General features: G+C 39.6%; 1 protein-coding gene across 4 annotated transcripts in view; it reads left to right on the top strand.

The window, feature by feature from the left end:
* Positions 1-17701, top strand: part of TIAM2 (T-cell lymphoma invasion and metastasis 2) — a 356145-nt gene that overhangs the window by 238104 nt on the left and 100340 nt on the right. For 2 of the 4 annotated variants that reach the window (XM_019526801.1, XM_019526802.1), the window contains 5 exons: positions 6302-6469; positions 9757-9861; positions 10788-10866; positions 13073-13165; positions 15251-15511. In XM_019526801.1, coding sequence (XP_019382346.1) covers positions 6302-6469; positions 9757-9861; positions 10788-10866; positions 13073-13165; positions 15251-15511 — 706 coding nt within the window. Of the gene's footprint in view, positions 1-6301; positions 6470-9756; positions 9862-10787; positions 10867-10942; positions 11024-13072; positions 13166-15250; positions 15512-17701 lie in introns of those variants that run through there. The other 2 variants (XM_019526803.1, XM_019526805.1) reach the window with 2 other exon arrangements.

Raw genomic sequence — 17701 nt, 5'->3', positions numbered from 1 at the left:
TGTAAAATGACTTATCTTTTCAAGCCCAAACTTGTTTGTTAGATGGCCAAATGAATATCAAATGTCATTCTTCCTAAATGACTGGATTAAAAGAGAAACTTGGTTAGGATAACTTCTCATAGGAAATATAGGTTAATGTGATGACTAGAACTTTACACAAATTGTCACCTGTTAACTGTGGGTAGGTTTCCACATTAAAATGAAATCCCAGTGGGATTGAAGGAAGAAACCTCCTATTGTTAGCATGCAGAATGCCTGGAATGAATCATTTTTTGCCTGGATTTGTAGTGTGTAAGGAGAGGACCTCTCCATTCAAACGTGCTTTTGTGTGAGCAAGGCTTAGGACAAAGTCAACTGTCATAACTAGGAAAATTTGTTGACAGCAGCCACCATTCCTCATACAGTCTTTCCAAGGGACTCTGAGAGATGTGCTGCTACTTGGCCCCAGAATTCCATGGCTCCAGTTTGTTTAGAGCTTACTTTTATTCCCTTAATTTTAATACTTTTCCCTTTTTCTTCTTCTGTTCATTCCCTGTACCAGATCACCCCCTAATCTGGTTTAAAGTTTTAATCAGCTAAAAAGAAATTATGCCACAAAACTATTCTCCGTAGATTAAATTTGTGTACCTAGTATTAGAAGAAGTAAAAATCTGCATTTAAAATATAACATTGCACTTAGAAATGATTAACTATAATGAAAAGTTGTAATGTATCTCTCCAGGCTAGATAACATTTGAGGCTTCATGAAAAAGGCTTATTAGCTATCATTTTATGCTGTGCTTTCATGTCTTATGACCTATATGGTTTACTCATGATGGGAAAGTGTTCATTTAGTGGCCAGTTAATAAAGAAATAGAAATATGTATCTCCATAAAATTATGCAAAAGTTATACAACAGTGGCAGACTTTTCCCAGTATCAGTGCCTAACCCATTAGTGCTATTTTGTCTACAGCAAATTCTCTGACTTGTGTGTTCTTTGAAAAATTATGAAAATAACTGCATTCTTTCAGCTGTTATAAATGTTGCCTGTTACTTCCCATCCCATTATCTTAGCCATATACTTTTGAGGAGGGGGAATATTTAAAATCACCCCTGTCATCAGAACAAAATATTTAATTACATAGAATTTTTTAACCAAATCGTCCCCTACAAAGAAGCCAGAGAATTTCCTTCAAATTATGATCTTGGGTGTGGTGTGAGTTTCACCTCCTTTCCCACATCCTGCGTAAGGGACAGAAAGTGACAGAAACTGATTGCAACACATAGATTTGTTAGAAAAAATAACACAAGGTTCTGGCCCCTCAACCCAGAGAGAAATTTCCTGAAATCCCTTTTGATGCTGTATTGCTTTAGGTTTGCATGGCAGCATGAAACTATAATGCTGCTGAAGCTGCTGACTTCAGTTCCCAATCATCAAGACTGAAGTTTGGTGGGGGGGGGAGGGAAGGTTGCACCAGTGTAGAGGGCTACCCTGAGTAAACGACTATTGATTCACACCCCAAGCAATTATGCGCAGAAAAATTTAAAATTATGCAAAATAATTGCATATATATTTTTTATGAATTAACCTAAGTATGACACTTTGAACCTTCTTTAGAAATATATGCAGGTACTTGTGTGTAGGGAGGTGTGGGTGTGGGGGGGGTGTAGGGGGGCGTTATGAAGGTGTGCGGCTGTATGGGCTTTGTGGGTGTTGTGAAGGAGTGTGGGGTTATGTGTAGGGCTTGTAGGTGAGTGTGGGTATGGGGGGAGTGTGAGGTTTGTGGGGGAGAGTGTGGGGCTTTTGGGTGGATGCAGGCTCCCCTGCCACATGCCACTCCCTCCCCCCCATACACAGCCCTGCCTCTACATGCCCCCCCTCCAGCACAGCTCCTGCTACTGGCAGGCCCTTGGGGCACTCCTGGCCACAGCAGGCAGAGCCTCTGGTGGTGTGCTGCTCTGGTGCATCCTGGGAGCTGCATGTGTTGGCACAGAGCCAGCCCAGTTCAGCCTGCTGGCAGGCACCTTCAGGCCAGACCATGCTGGCTCCATGCCAGCACATGGGGCTTGTAGCACTGCAGGCAGGAACCACATGTAGCTGCAGGCACTCGGCTCCAGCTGTGCACCACCAAGGCTCTGCCTGCCCTGGCCAGGAACGTCCCAGTGGCCTGCCATTGGCTGCTGCCACAAGCTGCAGAGCCTGTGCACCATGAGATGAGGGCATGTGGCAGGGGGACCAGTACCCACCCCACTCTTTTTTGCAGGCAGGTGCTCCCCTTTCCACTTACCAGCTACACCCTGTGGAATTATGCAATATTATGCGATTATGTGCAGTCATACATTTTACACGCAAAATGACACAGGTGCATAATTTCCTGGGGTGTAACTGATTCACATCGACAGTATCTCATGCAGATGAGCAACCTTTGGCTGGAAGGAGAACGTTGGATGTCCTCGAGCTGTACAACAGCTGTCCTGCTCCCCCACAGACACAGAACCTGAACCATGCTGAGCACCTATGAAGGGTTTTTGGAGATGTTACAGAAACAGGAAAATCTATGGCCCTTCTCTGCCATTTCATACCTCATTTGCTGGGTCTGGGTCCTTTACTGCTGCAGAGGGAGACAAATAATCCAAGTCCTTTGGCTAAATTGTTAGATGGGCAGGGGAAGGGAGATTGTTTTGTTTTAAGAAGGTTAACTACAGCTTCTGCTTTTTTTTAACAAGATCCCAGCATTCTGATGAATCATGCGATGGTTCAGAACTGATTCATTGTAACTCCCCAAACCGTTAAGATTGGAATCAGCCCAGTTTCATTAGCCAGTTAAAAAACAAAATACAAAACCCAAAATGGAATCATACTCTTTATAAGATGCTATCAAATAAAATTAATACCAGTAGTACAGTACATTTTTCTAACATGTTGCTTGCAAAGGTTATGTCAACAAACAGACAAAGGCCAGGGAAATGATGAAGTAACCACCTGGTTCTCAAGCAACACATGGCACAATGTGTGACAGTGCACATGTCCTGGCGTGTGTTGCTGGAAATTTGGATGGCTTGTTATAACTTAATGTGGCAACGAATGAATGAACTATTGTAGTATTAGTCATTGCAGTCATAACAGAAAAAATCACTCAGTGTCAGAATTTCTGAGGTGGAAAATGTGGATGAAGCAATGGCATCTTGACCGCAGCTAAGGAATATATTATAATTTAATACGAAAGACTTAACAAAAACTGAGCAATGCCTATGTTTGGTCATCAGTGTTCACAGCAAACATGATTTTGAATCCATAACTTGTTACATTGATTTTAAAAAAACCTTCCAAGTTATGCAATTAAAGGGGTAAAGAGGGTGATACCTATAAAGTCTGTTTTCCTCCATTTTACTCTCTTACTGTTTTGTATCATAGCAGTCAATGCATGCAGAATATTTATAATGAACAAATTAAAGGGCTGCTGTTGATTTCTTGTTAATAGTCCACTTGGAATTGCTAGAGGCATCTCCTTAGTTAACATACCGTGTTACTTCTATTTTCACTCCAGGAAGTACATTGAAAATTATTGGTTTGACATGTTATATCAGTACTGTTAATTTTTACAGTTCATCTTTCTTGCTTAACTTCTGTTCTGTTATTTGCGCATTGAAAGGAACTTATAGCTGAGTCCTAGCTTCTTGATTCCTGGTGCTTTCTGATATACGCACTGTTTTATAGGAGTTGTCCTATAATATTGCAACTGTTCCATAGTAGAGGTGTACAACCCCCAGCTTGTAAGGTCACATTTGGCCTATGGAGCCATGTCCTCTGAACTGAGGGGCTCCCTAAGGGTCCAGAAATCTGGCAGTGGAGGTGCAATAGCAATTAACGCTGACACTTCTCCCCCTGCTGCCAAATTTCCAAGCTCCACATAGCTGGATCAGTCCTACATAGAGGGATCTGGCCCATTCCTGTGCAGCTGAATCAAGCACAGGATTAAGCCCACAAACTGGTTCCAGTGTATGGACCAACCTGGCAATGGTCATTTAACCATTTACTTCAATAATATGACTCATTTTGTTTAAAACGTGCTGTTACTGTAGGATGACCATAATGGAGAGATGACAATTTATGCCAACCCATGAGTCTACTCCATAACATCGTATTCTATATAGTAGATAACTATTAAGAATGTTTGATTTTTTTCAAATGACATCAACTCAGTACTGTACCATGCTCAAAAATCGTATGTTAAAAACACTGTTCCTTATAACATTATTATTGCGGTTCCAAATGTCTAATTTGGCTCCCCCCCTCCCCCAGCATTCATGGATAATGTGGTAATTACAGTAGTTTGGCTGTCTGAGATATCATTTTCACTGTCACGTTTATCATTCAGAAAAACAAAATTATAACAGTTATGCTGTTCCTCTTAGTCAAGTGTCCTCAGTATGTTTGGTGCTATGCCAGCAGAGAAGGAAATACAATCTTTGACCAAAACAGATTCAGTATAAGCCTTCTTTTCTAGTGCTCAGTATAGTCCTGTCCTGGGGTTGCATTGCCCCATGGGTGCACCAGGCAGAATTAAATCTGTGAGGGTTTCCAAGCATGCAGAGTAAGTGTACTTCTACACCTTTCCTGCAGATATGGACAACTTTTCTAGCTGATGAGAAAGAAGTATGGCTACTTTTAGCCCTCTTGCTTTGAGGTTGCCATGGAAAAATTGTGCATTTACGTATTCTAGGTTTAACCTGTTTTTAGCTGGGTCTCTTTCCTTATACCCTTACTTATGCTCTCTTATGGACATTTACATGGCCCAGCCACAGTGTGGCCAGGAATTCAAATGTCTAATAACTGGAAAAGTGCCAGTGCAGCTATATGTGTTTTCTTTTCTGCCTCGTTAGTTCATTTTGAACTTTCAAGCAAAAAATGCAAGCCAGAAGAAGGTGCATCAAGACAGGAAAGAGAATAATAGAGAAACAATATTTAAAAGAATACCTTGCCCCAATCCCTTGTATATGTTTACGCAGAGTGGTTTTGTCATGCTTTATTGTCCACGACAAAATGGATACAATTCATCAGATGCATTTCATGTTTGATGTTGGACCAAACTTGAATTAGAAACTAGGTAATGACAGATTAAATACTCTACACTAGTTACCAAACAATACAATACTGTAGAGTAGGTAGAGTTAGGAGTATTTTATTTCCATTTCATTACCTTCTTACATTGTTTCAGTGGCGTTCTTTGCTCCACAGTGCTCTCTGCTGGGAGATTTACCATCTTATCCTTTCTTATTAGCAGTATAGTAGTCCATTAATATCTTTTTTTGTATGAATTGTTTGATTAACCACTTACTTAACTGTTTGATTCTGTTTAGGTCTTATTTCTATTTGATTGCATATAGATGTGTATGTCTCTCTACACTGAATTAAATTACTATAGATGCAGGAGATTGGATTACATGACTTCAGCTGTATCACACTTTCTCAAGAGAAAGCCTGGACTCAAGTCCTTGATAGCATAGAACAGGGACGTCAAACTCATCTGGCCCACAGTTCCGCTGGGCCGGATTTCGCCCATGGCTCCCCTTCCTCCCCCAGCATACCTGATCCATAGCTTCTCCAGGACTGCTCTAGGTCTGGGACCCACACTACGTAGGGCATGGAATGGCAGCCACACTGCCCATGGTGGCCAACCTAGCAGCTCTGGGACTGCTGCATACAGCACCTGTTCCAGCTAGTCCAGGACCTGTGCTGCACACAGCGACTGGGAGTGACAAATGCAGGACAGGTCCCAGACCAGCAGGAGTGGGCACTTTGTGTGGTACACATGCACATGGTGTTGAATAGGCCACCTGGGGCAGCCACTGTTTGAGGCGTGGCTGTCACTTGCTGGACAGTACCACATGGCACTGATTTGAGCTGCTCTGGGATCCATGCCATATGCAGCGTGGCTCCTAGACCACCTGGAACAGCTGCTGGATCTAGGATGCTAGGGGAGGGGAAGGGATAAGAGGATGGGGTCCATGGGCCTGATCCAGCCCACAAATTGGCTCCATGCCATGGGCACATGCCATATCTGATCAGACCCAGGGGCAGCACCAGGGGCTGGATGGCAGGGCACTGCAGGGAGGATCCAGCCTGTGGGCCATACATTTGACATTCCTGGTACAGAAGAACTGGTGTAGAAATTTTGTTCTTGTATGAACAAGAGTGACGTTGTCACAATACTGTTTCTAAATATAGGTACCATACACCCTGGTAGCAGACCTACAGTATACTGTATTATTGAGATTGCTATATCTTTACATTCTGTAAATTTCCCCCTTTATTTTCAGCAGCAAGTCAATGAACTTCTGAATGTTTACTGCTCAGCACCAGAGAATGGCCAGAAGGAAAGCACTTGGGAAATCCAGACGTATGTTCACTTCTCAGATAGCCAAGGAGTCACATTAACTCTCAAGCCAGAACACAGGGTGGAAGATGTTTTGTCTATGGCCTGCAAGGTATGGAGCTTTCACACCTGAAAGCATCTGGCTAATAATAGTAGGCTTTAAAAGGGATACAGTATACATATGGTATATCCGTTATTTTAATGTTGTAATCAAGCATCTAAGCCAGTATCTGAGTCCCAGTGTCTGTATATACACCTCAGCTTTTCCTATAGCCCTACTATGTGCACAGTAGAACTGAGGCAGGAATGCTTGGGGGAGCCTTTTAAGCCCTGATGCCCAAGCTAGTTTGTAGCCATAGTCTGTTGAAGGAGCAGTGATAATCTCTAACCATGAGAGCTCTTGATTTGTGTCCCATCCCCTTCACGTCAGGGTCATTACAACCAAGAGAATCCCTGATCCATACAGAGAAGCTATAGAGGGAGGATGGTGATTAGTCAAGTTATTTCAGTGTCGTAATGGCCCCACTATGAGCTAAGGTAAACTGTTTGCCTGGAGTTGTATTCTGTAATGTGTGTAAACATAAAAAAAATGATACCATGCATCCTAATAACCTTACTTAATTAAAACCCAAATTTTCTCAAATAGAAATACTTAAGATTTAATTTCATTATAACTCATAGAAAGGTGAGAAATCCATTAAAATTATTCTGTTAAGATTGTAACAAAGAAAAGACTGAAACGTGTGAATTTCTTAAAGGGTCACATTTTTAAACTAGGTCACAGAATGACTTGGATCATACAAAATTCAATAGCTACACAGAAAGTCAATGTTGTGAATGAGGGGAGAAGATATGCTGTAATTTTCATGGTGAAAAAACTGAATCATTGTTTTTGGGCAAAATGAAACATAGAGTCATGAGCAGCACCTCCTGAACACTAAAAATAGCTTAGGAGTTTCTGATGCCAACAGACTGAATGTGAATAAATTTATGAATCAACCTATTTTCAAAATTTATAGTCGAGAATAAAAAAAATTGGGAAACATTAAACATCAGTTTAAGTCATGTTATTTGGCAAATGCCACGTCATGTTTACCTTACCCCCAACCCCTGCCCAACAGAAATCAAACAAACAAACAATCTCTATCACTCAAGCAACCGTCTTTTGGCATAGACTAGTGTGAAATTCTAAGGGCGCTGATTTACTTGGTTAAAATTTAAGAATTTCAGAACTTCTGATAAGAGGAATGGTTACAACTTAACTGCTTTCTGTATGTGGTAACATCTTAGGAAAGAAATAATGATAACAGTATTTTTTTTTTTTTAATGGCATTATCTCTTTTTTCTAAGTCAGGGCAAGGGCAATGCTTTAGCTAAGTAACAATGCATCGAATATAACTTTAATAAAAAAAATCTTTTTCACATTAATCCTCGTTCCTACTGGATCATGGAGAAGTAATTTAATTTAGTGTCTGGTTTGCAGCTATACCACTTGCAAAAAAGAAATAAACGAAGAAAGTCATATAAGATTTTGGTTGACCACCAGGTGGTATGATAGAGCTGAAACTTTTGGAAATGAATAGCTACTGTAAAAGAAAGAAGTTCTGCTAATAATAGGATACAGGTCTTAAATGAAATGATGAGTTCAATTACTTGCCGCCCTGAGTATGTTCTTTTAAAATATCTGTCAGCTGTAAGCATCCCCCACCCTTTCCCCTCATACTTTTTTGTTAGGTCTGTCACCTGAAATATTTGCTAGTAAGGTGCCAATTGTGGGGGAGGTTTTCCTTCAATTTGAAACATTTTTCCCCCTCTTCTATGTGTACAGCTTTTCATATACATTATCTAATGATGACTCCTTTCTCTTGCATCTTTCCTAGTTCTTTTCTGTCTTACATTTCCATTCTGCTTTTGGAAAAATAAATCTTGGATTGGCAACCCTGTTTGACTGCAGCAGTAGTTTTACACCATGTTGTCTCCACCCCAGGGTTCCTCTACTCATCCCCATACCCTGATGCCCTGTTCCCTTTGTCCTGGCATGGACCCCTACCTACCTCCTCTTTCCCCCTACCCGGCCTGCAGCTGTATCCTGACTGCACTACCTCCCTCCTTATAGCTACAAGGTGAGTTGCTGTTAGAGAAGGGGTGGCCAGAGGGATGTAGCTGCAGTATACAGTTGGGGATAGGGCTATGCTCATGTGAGCCACAAAGCCCTGATGAGAACTCAGGCTGCTGCACTCCTGCTCAGACACCAGGTGGTGCTGTTCTGCTCTGTCTGTGCATTCAAGCTCTATGTTTCTTAGTTTTTATGGATGGCTCCGCTTTTTTTAATGGACTTTATGGACAAGAATTTTTTGCCCTATTTTTTTTATGGACTGTCTGTAAATTTATGGGCAATTGGCAACCCTGGTATGTAAGAATAAAGTCAGATATTTTATTTTTTCATCCATATTTTAAGGGTTTTATGCTTTTCTTATTTATAATCTGCATGCATTCTGAGATTTAGAAGGCATGTACACAAAGAGATTATGTACCTTAATAAAATAATTTAGAGCACAATCCATATATTACCAATAAATTCAATTACACATAATGGAATATTTAAATATTTCTTCTCAGTAGATTTAGGTTTCACAGCCTTCAAAGGTCTATTAGACCAAGGTGAAATAACTTTAATGGGTACACAGCCTTCTCCTATTTTGAATTGTTGCTCTATTAATATTTTAAAATGAAAGATTTGTTGAAGTGGGCACAGCAGGATACTGAATCTGAGAGACAGACTCCCTAGGGGCTCCTGTCTCTTAGGTCACCATCTTTAGAGAATATTTCCATTTCCCTCTGACTTTCCTCTCAGATATTAGGCTTTCATTTTGACCGCATATGGTGAAAAGTGGGTGTTGCTCCCTCATTGCAGATGAAACTTGGCTTTAAAAAATACAATAAAAGCTACCCCCTAGGGAACCCTTCCTCTTCTAATAGCCTGTCTATGTATATGCATTTTCTGTATCAAAAGTTCAAGGTGCTGAGCAGAACAGTGTCATATAGAAGAGCTGCATAAAAAGATGGATGGATGTCCGTGTGATTTTCATAAGGGCGGAACTGGGTCATAAATTGGTCTGAAAACTCATAATATTTTTTGGATAGTCTAATAGCCAAGGCATCATGTTTATACAAGGTTTTTATTAGTACCCTTACAAGAAAATGAAGATCATGTTAACATGAACTAGAATCTTACCATCTAGGCAATGCAACTAGTTTTGTCTATACCCCAAATCAGGTATGACTTCAAGATTGTCTTTTTAATAACATCTAAAGACTTAGTATGTGCGTGGCTTCTTTATCTTTTGGGAGTCCATAACTATATCATAAATTCCAAAAGCATATTTTTTCATCCTGTAGATGAAGCACCTGGAGCCAAGTTGTTATGGTCTACAACTTAGAAGACTGATAGATGAAAATATTGAATACTGTGTTCCTGAAGCTTATGAGTACATGCAAGACCAGGCAAGTTGGATCCAATGTAGATTAAGAAATTCTTACTATTTGTAGCTACATTTAAATTATACCCTAAATATACATGTGGTTTACATTAAAGATGAGGATTTTTTTGGATTAGATCAGTTACCTGGACTGTATTCTGCCACACCTATTCATAGTAAACTACAGTTGCCCCCTGCAGAGATAATTTGATTGCCTCACACGATCTAAGTCTATCTGAAGCACTGTTTTGTAGACTTTTAACAGGACTTGCACTGCATGGGTCTGGTACTAGCTTTTTTGCACAAGGGTTTGGATTTAACTAAGTATCATATTTTTTTCCACACAACATGCCCCTGAATAAGATGCATATCTTGTTTTTGAAAGGCACAATGAAGAAATAAGAAGGTCTCTCCTTGCAAATACCAATAAGTATGATACGTTCCCCAGGAAGATACTGGCAGCTACAGTGGGGTGCGGTGGGGAGGGGAGGGTCCAAAAATTGTAGGTGCTCTGTTAACCCCCTAGTTACAAGGATGTCATAGGTGTGGTGGCTGAACTGAGTCAGCAACACCTGCCAAGTCAGCTGAGGGGCTGATCTCTAGTCAGAAGCAGCATCTGTGGAGTCAGCTGAGGGCCCACCTTGCTGATTCAGTAGAAGCCTCTGTTTTTTTTTTCCAATTAAAAAGGTACATATTATAGGTGATAAAATGCAGAAATACTTTACTGCATAGGAAGCACAGTAATACTTTACTATATAGTTAGTCCCACTGTTTCAGTGATATTGCTAGAAAAATACAATTCTTTACTATGAGTAAAGGTGAAAAAAATTGCCTTTGAGTGGATTATTTCATAAAACAGCTATAAGTTTTTCTATAAAATAATCATTGACGTTTTGAGGCTTTTGCAGTCCTACAGGGTCATACTGTAACAATATGTTTTCTCTCTAACAGATATACGATGAAATAGAACTATTTCCATTAAGTGTTTATCATGTGAATCTTACAAAGATTGAGAATATAAATGATTTTGGTAAGTCTAATTTAAAATCTTTTCCATTTTTTTTCTCTTTTATTTTCCTATTTTTTCAGTGTTTATTTTTTTTCAGGAGTTTTCTCTTTCTTAATATCTTTTGTGCTACAATAGATGGCTCAACATGTTGAGTCTGGAAAATGCACAAATCAGCACTGTAAGGAAGGTTGAAGACTTACTCTTTATTTTACGTGGACCATTATTTTTTTATTCCTCCTGGAAGAACAGGTGAAAGACTTCTACTTGTTACTACACAGATCAGCCAATTAGGCATTTTAAATAGTTAGAGAACAACTTACTCTTTCTAAACTAAATAAAATCAGCCAGCCCCCTCTTAAAGACCAAGTTCTGTTTTGTCACTAAAATCTTTGTTGAATCCATGCCAGTCAACTGTCACTTGATAGATATTTTAACTGGCCTGTTAGCACCTAAGAGTATCCATGTGTTTGTTCATTGTGAAAAGAAAAAAAAAAGTGAGCAAAGCCCTAAAGAAAAAAAGATGGCAAGATAATGATGCTATAGGAGAGAAAAAAGGAAATTGCATTCACTTGCAGCAAAGTCAGTGAGAGTCTTTTCATTGATTTAAAAGAGAGTTGGATTTCACCCCTTGGTTTGTAGTCTCCTTCAGGTCAGGTGCTGTTTCTCTTTCTACCTTTCTGTCTTCCTCTGTCTTCCCTAAATAAACAGTAGTTCAAATCTTGCAGTCCTTGCTCAAAGTGATACTCCCAACCACTTAGTAATTTTGCCTCAGCAAGGATTACATAATTTAGCCCAAGGAGGGGTTTAAAGATAAAGACAAAAGATGAGCGGGTTTATCTACACGTGCTTAACAGTAGACTAATTTGCTTCAATGTAACGGATTGCAGTCTACGCATGCGATGCCATTAGACTTCAGCAAACTAATTTTTGCTGCCATAAAATAGTTCTGTTGGGGACAGTACCACCTTATGGTGGTGAAAATAACTGCGCCTAAATGCATGTGTAAATGCTGACCTGATTATACGTTGTGCCCCAGCCAGCCCATCTGCCACCTGACGCCTGGATCTGGACCCCCAAGCTGACTCTCTGGGCCCCCTGCCAGCCTGGGGCAGCTCTACCCGGGCTCAAACTGCAGCAGTCCTGGGCACAGTGTTGTCTACATATGCGCCCTGAACCTTTAGCAGTTTGAACATCTGTGTGTGTCATTAAGGTACCATGATAAACTCTTGTTCATGCTACACCGGGCTTTGACATGTCACCTTAATGGCACTTGTAGATGCACCCAGTATGTACTAAGAGGAGAGCAAATAGTACAGGGAAAAAAAGGAAAGGAAAGGAAAAAGAAGAACTAGGAGAATGAAGTATGAACTATAGCATGGGTTCATATGAGTGAACCTGCAGCATTTTTAGTTGCCCATTTGTCAAGCATGGCTTTGACCTTCTTGAACATGTTCACTTGGTTTCTAAAGAGGTTTGCTAGTTATCTTGAATTCAGCTTCCATTTTTTGTGGTTTCTGAGACCATAAACATTTTGAAAGGAATACAATAGAATTCTCCCAACTTCACCGAAAGAAAAATTACTTTCCCTTTCTGCTTACTTTTAAACCTATCTACCCTTTTAGTTTATCTTTTTCAGCAATAGGAAGGGAGCAGCTGTTGAGAATCATCACTTTAGACACGGATTTCTTGGGCTTTTTCAGTATTGATCATAATGAGATTGGCATCCATCATAATGAGGGCTTGCTCTAAATATATTGCCTATATACACATAGATTTATTAATATACAAAAATGAGACCTTCAGGCACCTTTTGCTCTCATTTTCCCACAACAATGGTACAAAAACCTTACAACTTTCATCTCGGTATTTTGTAGTTCTAGTTATCTGTATTACAGAAATGGGGTTGACATTTCCCCACCTAAAATAATCTAATTAAACCTTTATAGTGCATAGTGGTGGTTTTTCCATAGTAAAAAGTTTTGTCATCTCATTCTTAGTAAATAGTGAAACTAGTTAATTTAAGAACACTTCTTTCAAGAATTTGTCTTAGCACATGTATGTATTTATTGGCAGTGAGAAGTGTCAACTCTGATTATGTAGATTCAATCTACTGAACATGCAAAACTAAATGAGAAATGCATGATATTAACATAATTCTCTTGGTCCTTGTTTTGAAAAGACTAACAGTTTTGAAGGTAAAGCTCTTTTTTGTTTGTTTTCACTTCAGGTTTTGCAGTCACAGCTCAAGTTGACGAAAACCAACATCTGACTCGTATATTCATAAGCAATGTCCTCCCAGATGGACTGGCTTACAGGGAAGGTTTGTATCATACATGTATTAAACAAACTTCCATTAAATAACAGAACTGTAAGAGACCTTAACTATTGTTTGTAAATGGCTCTGTTTCTACTGTCTTTTGTTTCCTTTTTTGAATACCCTGGAGGTATAAGATGTTATAAAAGATATTTTATATGAAGTGGCTAAGGGAGAGATGAACTAGAGATGAAGTGAGGAGATTTCTTGTTTGCACCTGAGGGAAATTTTTCTCCCAGCATTCACAACAGGTAACTTGGCAAAACCTAGGAATTGGCATAGGAGTAGAATGCAGAAATTCTCCACACTGGGGTGTAGGCAGCTATAAAATTTCCTATAACAAATGATACCAGTATAAGCTGTTATGATGCCACTGTTGCATCTGGATGATTTTGTGGCAATTCAACTGCATCAAATCACTGCAACTTTAACCTTATTTTATTCAAGGTCAATATTAAGGTGACTAGGTTTAAATAACAGCTAGATCAGGGTGGGCAAAATGCAACCCGGGGGCTGGATGCGGCCTGCCAGGCCATTCTGTCCAGCCCATGGGACTGCTAAAAATTTTAGAAAATTAATATTTATCTTCCCTGGGCTGCCTGTCATGAGGCCCTCAATGGCTTGCCAAAACTCAGTAAGCAGCCCTCTGCCCAAAATTATTGCCTGCCCCTGAGCTAGATCATAAGAATTGTTAAAAACTCCCAAGTAACAGTTTCCCCTCCTTTGTTTAAAGTTGTTGAAAGGTGTGTTTGAACATATATCCTCATACTGTCTACAACATCATTGTTACGCTTAGCCTCCAAGGGCATTTATACACATACTTCTTCATCCTACAACCTGCCAGAGATCCACTGCTTCACTGGATTTTAATTGAGTCTGCTCTGCACCTGAGCTGATGTATACCATGCTGTGCCATGTGCAGTTGTAAAAGTGGCAAAATGTGCATCAGTGTGAAGAAAATAGCAGTGGTGCGCTTTTGAACTAAAGCACCTCCAATGTGTTTTGGTTCAAAAGCACATTGACTCCCATTTTGTTGCTTATACAACTGCAAGTGTTGCAGTGCTGGGTGCTCTTCAAAGTGTCCGGCGCTGCGGCACTTCCATGTGTTAAAAATGCCCCAAGATCCTTGGTCTCTACTTTGCAAGCAACAGTGAAGCAATAAAAAAAAAACCTGTGCCATCCATGGTGTTGCTAGAAGTGCTGGCAGCAATCTGTTCTGTGGTGTTCAAGGATGGTATTATCACTTTGTCAGACTCTCAAGATCCTTCTGCGTAGTGGAACCTCATTTGTTCTGCTGTCTGGGACCCTCCTCACCTGAAAGGAAGGCAGAAAGCAGGGCAGGGTGGTATCTTTGAAATGAATTGGTTCAGAGGGGAGAAGTGTTCATGGCAACATCTAGTTGGATGCTGTGAATGCTATGGACTAGGTGAACTGTATGAAACCTCTCTGAACACTCTCTAAGGTGCCAGCCTGCTTTGCCTTTGCCTGACTTCAAACTAACATAGCTCTATCTCTCTCTACCTGAAAGGGAGGGACAGAACTGGCACTTCAGTCAGATGGAGCACAGCGGCCCCCTGGTTACTACTGATTCTGAAATGCATCTGTTGCTGCTATCTCAATTTGCTGAAATTGCTCATGAAATCCTTACCTGTTAGACTTCCCCATTGTAGCTTTTCCCAAGAAGGATTTAATAAGCATGATTAGCTACTTGTTTTTTTCTAGACAGGGATCTCAAAATAAAAGATTTTTTGCCTACATAGTTTTCAGGATGCTCTAGTCTTATAAAATGTTGTGCAAGACTTAATGATTCTTGTCGGGAGACTCCTCAGAGTTGTCTTATTTTAGCTTTGGAATAGGGTGCAACAGCTATGTCTTAATGGCACATATTAGAAATTACAACGTACATGTAGCCCCAGTCTTACAGGCATGGCACTTACAGAAGTCCTGTTACCTCCAGTAGGAGGACTACAGGATTACATCACTTGTATTAAGAAAAAATAATCATCAAAGTACAATACGCTTTGTTTTACAGCTATATTCACTAATGCTTTTGTATTTCCTTTCTTGTCTCTCTCCCTCTTATGCTGCCAGGGCTACGCGTAGGCAATGAAATCTTGATTATAAATGGGGAAGCTGTGTCTGACCTTGACCTCAGACAGATGGAGTTACTGTTTTCTGAGAGAAGTGTAATGCTGACTCTGAGAACAAATCATTATCCCAGTAAGCAAGCATTATGTACTTCGTGGTCAGATGGTGACCTTTCCAGGGACCCCAAAAATCTATTACCCCCTCCTAATCAGTCACAGCTCCTGGAAGAATTTCTTGATAACTTCAAAAAGAATACAGCAAATGGTAAGATGACAATCATTTCTTAAACTTTTTTTCTATACCAGAATCAGCTATTTAAAATACACTTCAAAATTCTTCTTATGCATTAAAAGAGAAAAACAGGTGCAGGTCTGTAAATTCCTGTTAGATTTCATGCATTTCTGTTATTATAGTAACATATAGAAAGTAGAAATGAAGCAGAAAATGATAGTTCCTCCACAAAAGTTATATTCTTTGAACCCGTTTCACTACATTATCCCTGTAATGTTGAGCACTATAGTTGTCTTGTGGTATCAAGGTCATCTATTATAACTCTCCAAAAGTTTTGCTCTGTTAGTCTTTTTGTAAAATACCATGTCAATTTAGGGTACTATAAAACTAACAATCAGCAGCTGAAAATGGAGTTATTTTACAGCAGCTCTGTCTACCAAGATCTATTCTCTTCATGTTCTAGTGGAATACAGGTATCCATTTTATGTAAATGCATCCTTCACATTTTAAAGTGATTCTTCCTATTACCTTCTGTTCGGATTTTTGATAAGAGTATAATCTTGCAGCTGATATTTTACCATTTACATGTATGCTAAATATATTATCTCAGTATGAATTTGGGGCCATGTGCTGCATGGGTGCATGAGGTAGGTAGTCCTAAGTGAAAAGACTGCTTTCAGGAAGGAAGAAAATACATGATTCCACTTTCATTTTGCATTAGGTAGCAGAAAGCAGCATATACATCCTCAGTGCATGATGCAGCCTGTTGCATGTAGTAGGAAGCTATTAATTCACTGAGTGCTAGATCAGGTGCCTGGTGCACTGCTGAGTTTTGACAAGTATGCATGTTCACACCTTTGGGGGACCTATGCCACTTTTACCAGTTGCTCAGTGTTTCCCCAAGTCCCGTGGATAGTTTTTTTGCTTTAATAGGAGTGACTGGTGTGGTCTTCTGTGAACTGAAATAACATCAAATATCTCATCACCCAGAGAAATCTTAACAAGCAGCATAAACACTCTGAGATTGCCAGGTTTTATTTGAGAGAAATGTCAGTGTGCTGCCAGAAGATCTTTAAGATAACTGCATTAAATAAAAATTGTTTGGGTGTGCTTTTTTGTTTGTTTTCTTGTTTTAGACTTGACAGTTATGCATACAAGATAATTCTATATATTGACTGAATTCAGTGTCATGAAGGGGAAAAAAGTTGCAGTTCCATCTTTATACCTCTGGGGGATGCTAGTAAAACTCTGCAGGAAATCTAAGACCAGGTTCATTGCTGCACAGGGGAGAAGAGTTGTCTTGGGGCTTAATTATGGTGGCAAGTGTTTTCTGATCTGAATCTTTGTGTGATTTTAAAGAGAGAGAGAGAATTAAAAAATCACAAAGGAAAAGTCGTTAGAATGGATTTAATTATAAAGCAACTTTTATTAGGTCATCTTTGAAATTAAAAAATCTGAAAACTAGATTTGTGATGCAGTAAGTAGCATCTCTCTCAGGGACCTTAGTTCAATTTAAAATACCATTAAATCAACTATTGGCATATAAAACTTGGTGTCATAAAACAAAAATTATGGAGCTAATTAATTACATAATTATGTTAGGGCTATCATTCAGCTTGTTGGCTTGATATTCTAGGCCAGCATTACCTGGAGTATTCAGTCTAATAAATGTATGTGTCCATTCACCAGATTCATTTTTCCTCAGGGATAAATTTACAACCTGTGTTAATCTCCATATATGCTATTATAATAAGAAATTACAAGAGTATTGTAGCATATTCTCAGCACTAATGGATAAAAAAGTATATTTTATTTGCTTTACTGATTCAGAAAGCAGTCAGTGTAGACGTATTTACTCTGAAACGGAAAAGTGGTTCTAAATTGGGCTTTATGAAAAAGTCTATCATTTCAAATTATTGTGTACTGGCATTTGGCTTCTGCTCCCCTCATTCAGTTCTTATGGGAACAAAAGAAAACACTACTTCGATATAAGAAGTAATCTTAATGGGTTTATCTCCTCATCCTTATTTTACATAGAGAGAACAAATAGGAAGGGGACAGGCTGCATGACTATACATTTGGGTGCTAGAAATTTCGTGATTCTAATCCTGGCTGTGATGCTGCTCAGCTGGATGGTGTGAAGTGAGTCACCTAGATCACAGCTTTTCAAAAATGACTTCTGAATTTGGACACCCACTATTCTCGGTGTCTGAGTGTCTGCTC

This window comes from Gavialis gangeticus, unplaced genomic scaffold (genome assembly GCF_001723915.1).
Source record: "Gavialis gangeticus isolate Ggan-Ray unplaced genomic scaffold, GavGan_comp1, whole genome shotgun sequence".
Taxonomy (NCBI): Eukaryota; Metazoa; Chordata; order Crocodylia; family Gavialidae; genus Gavialis; species Gavialis gangeticus.
The sequence above is the reverse complement of the archived record's forward strand: the minus strand, read 5'-3'. Positions and strand labels throughout refer to the sequence as shown.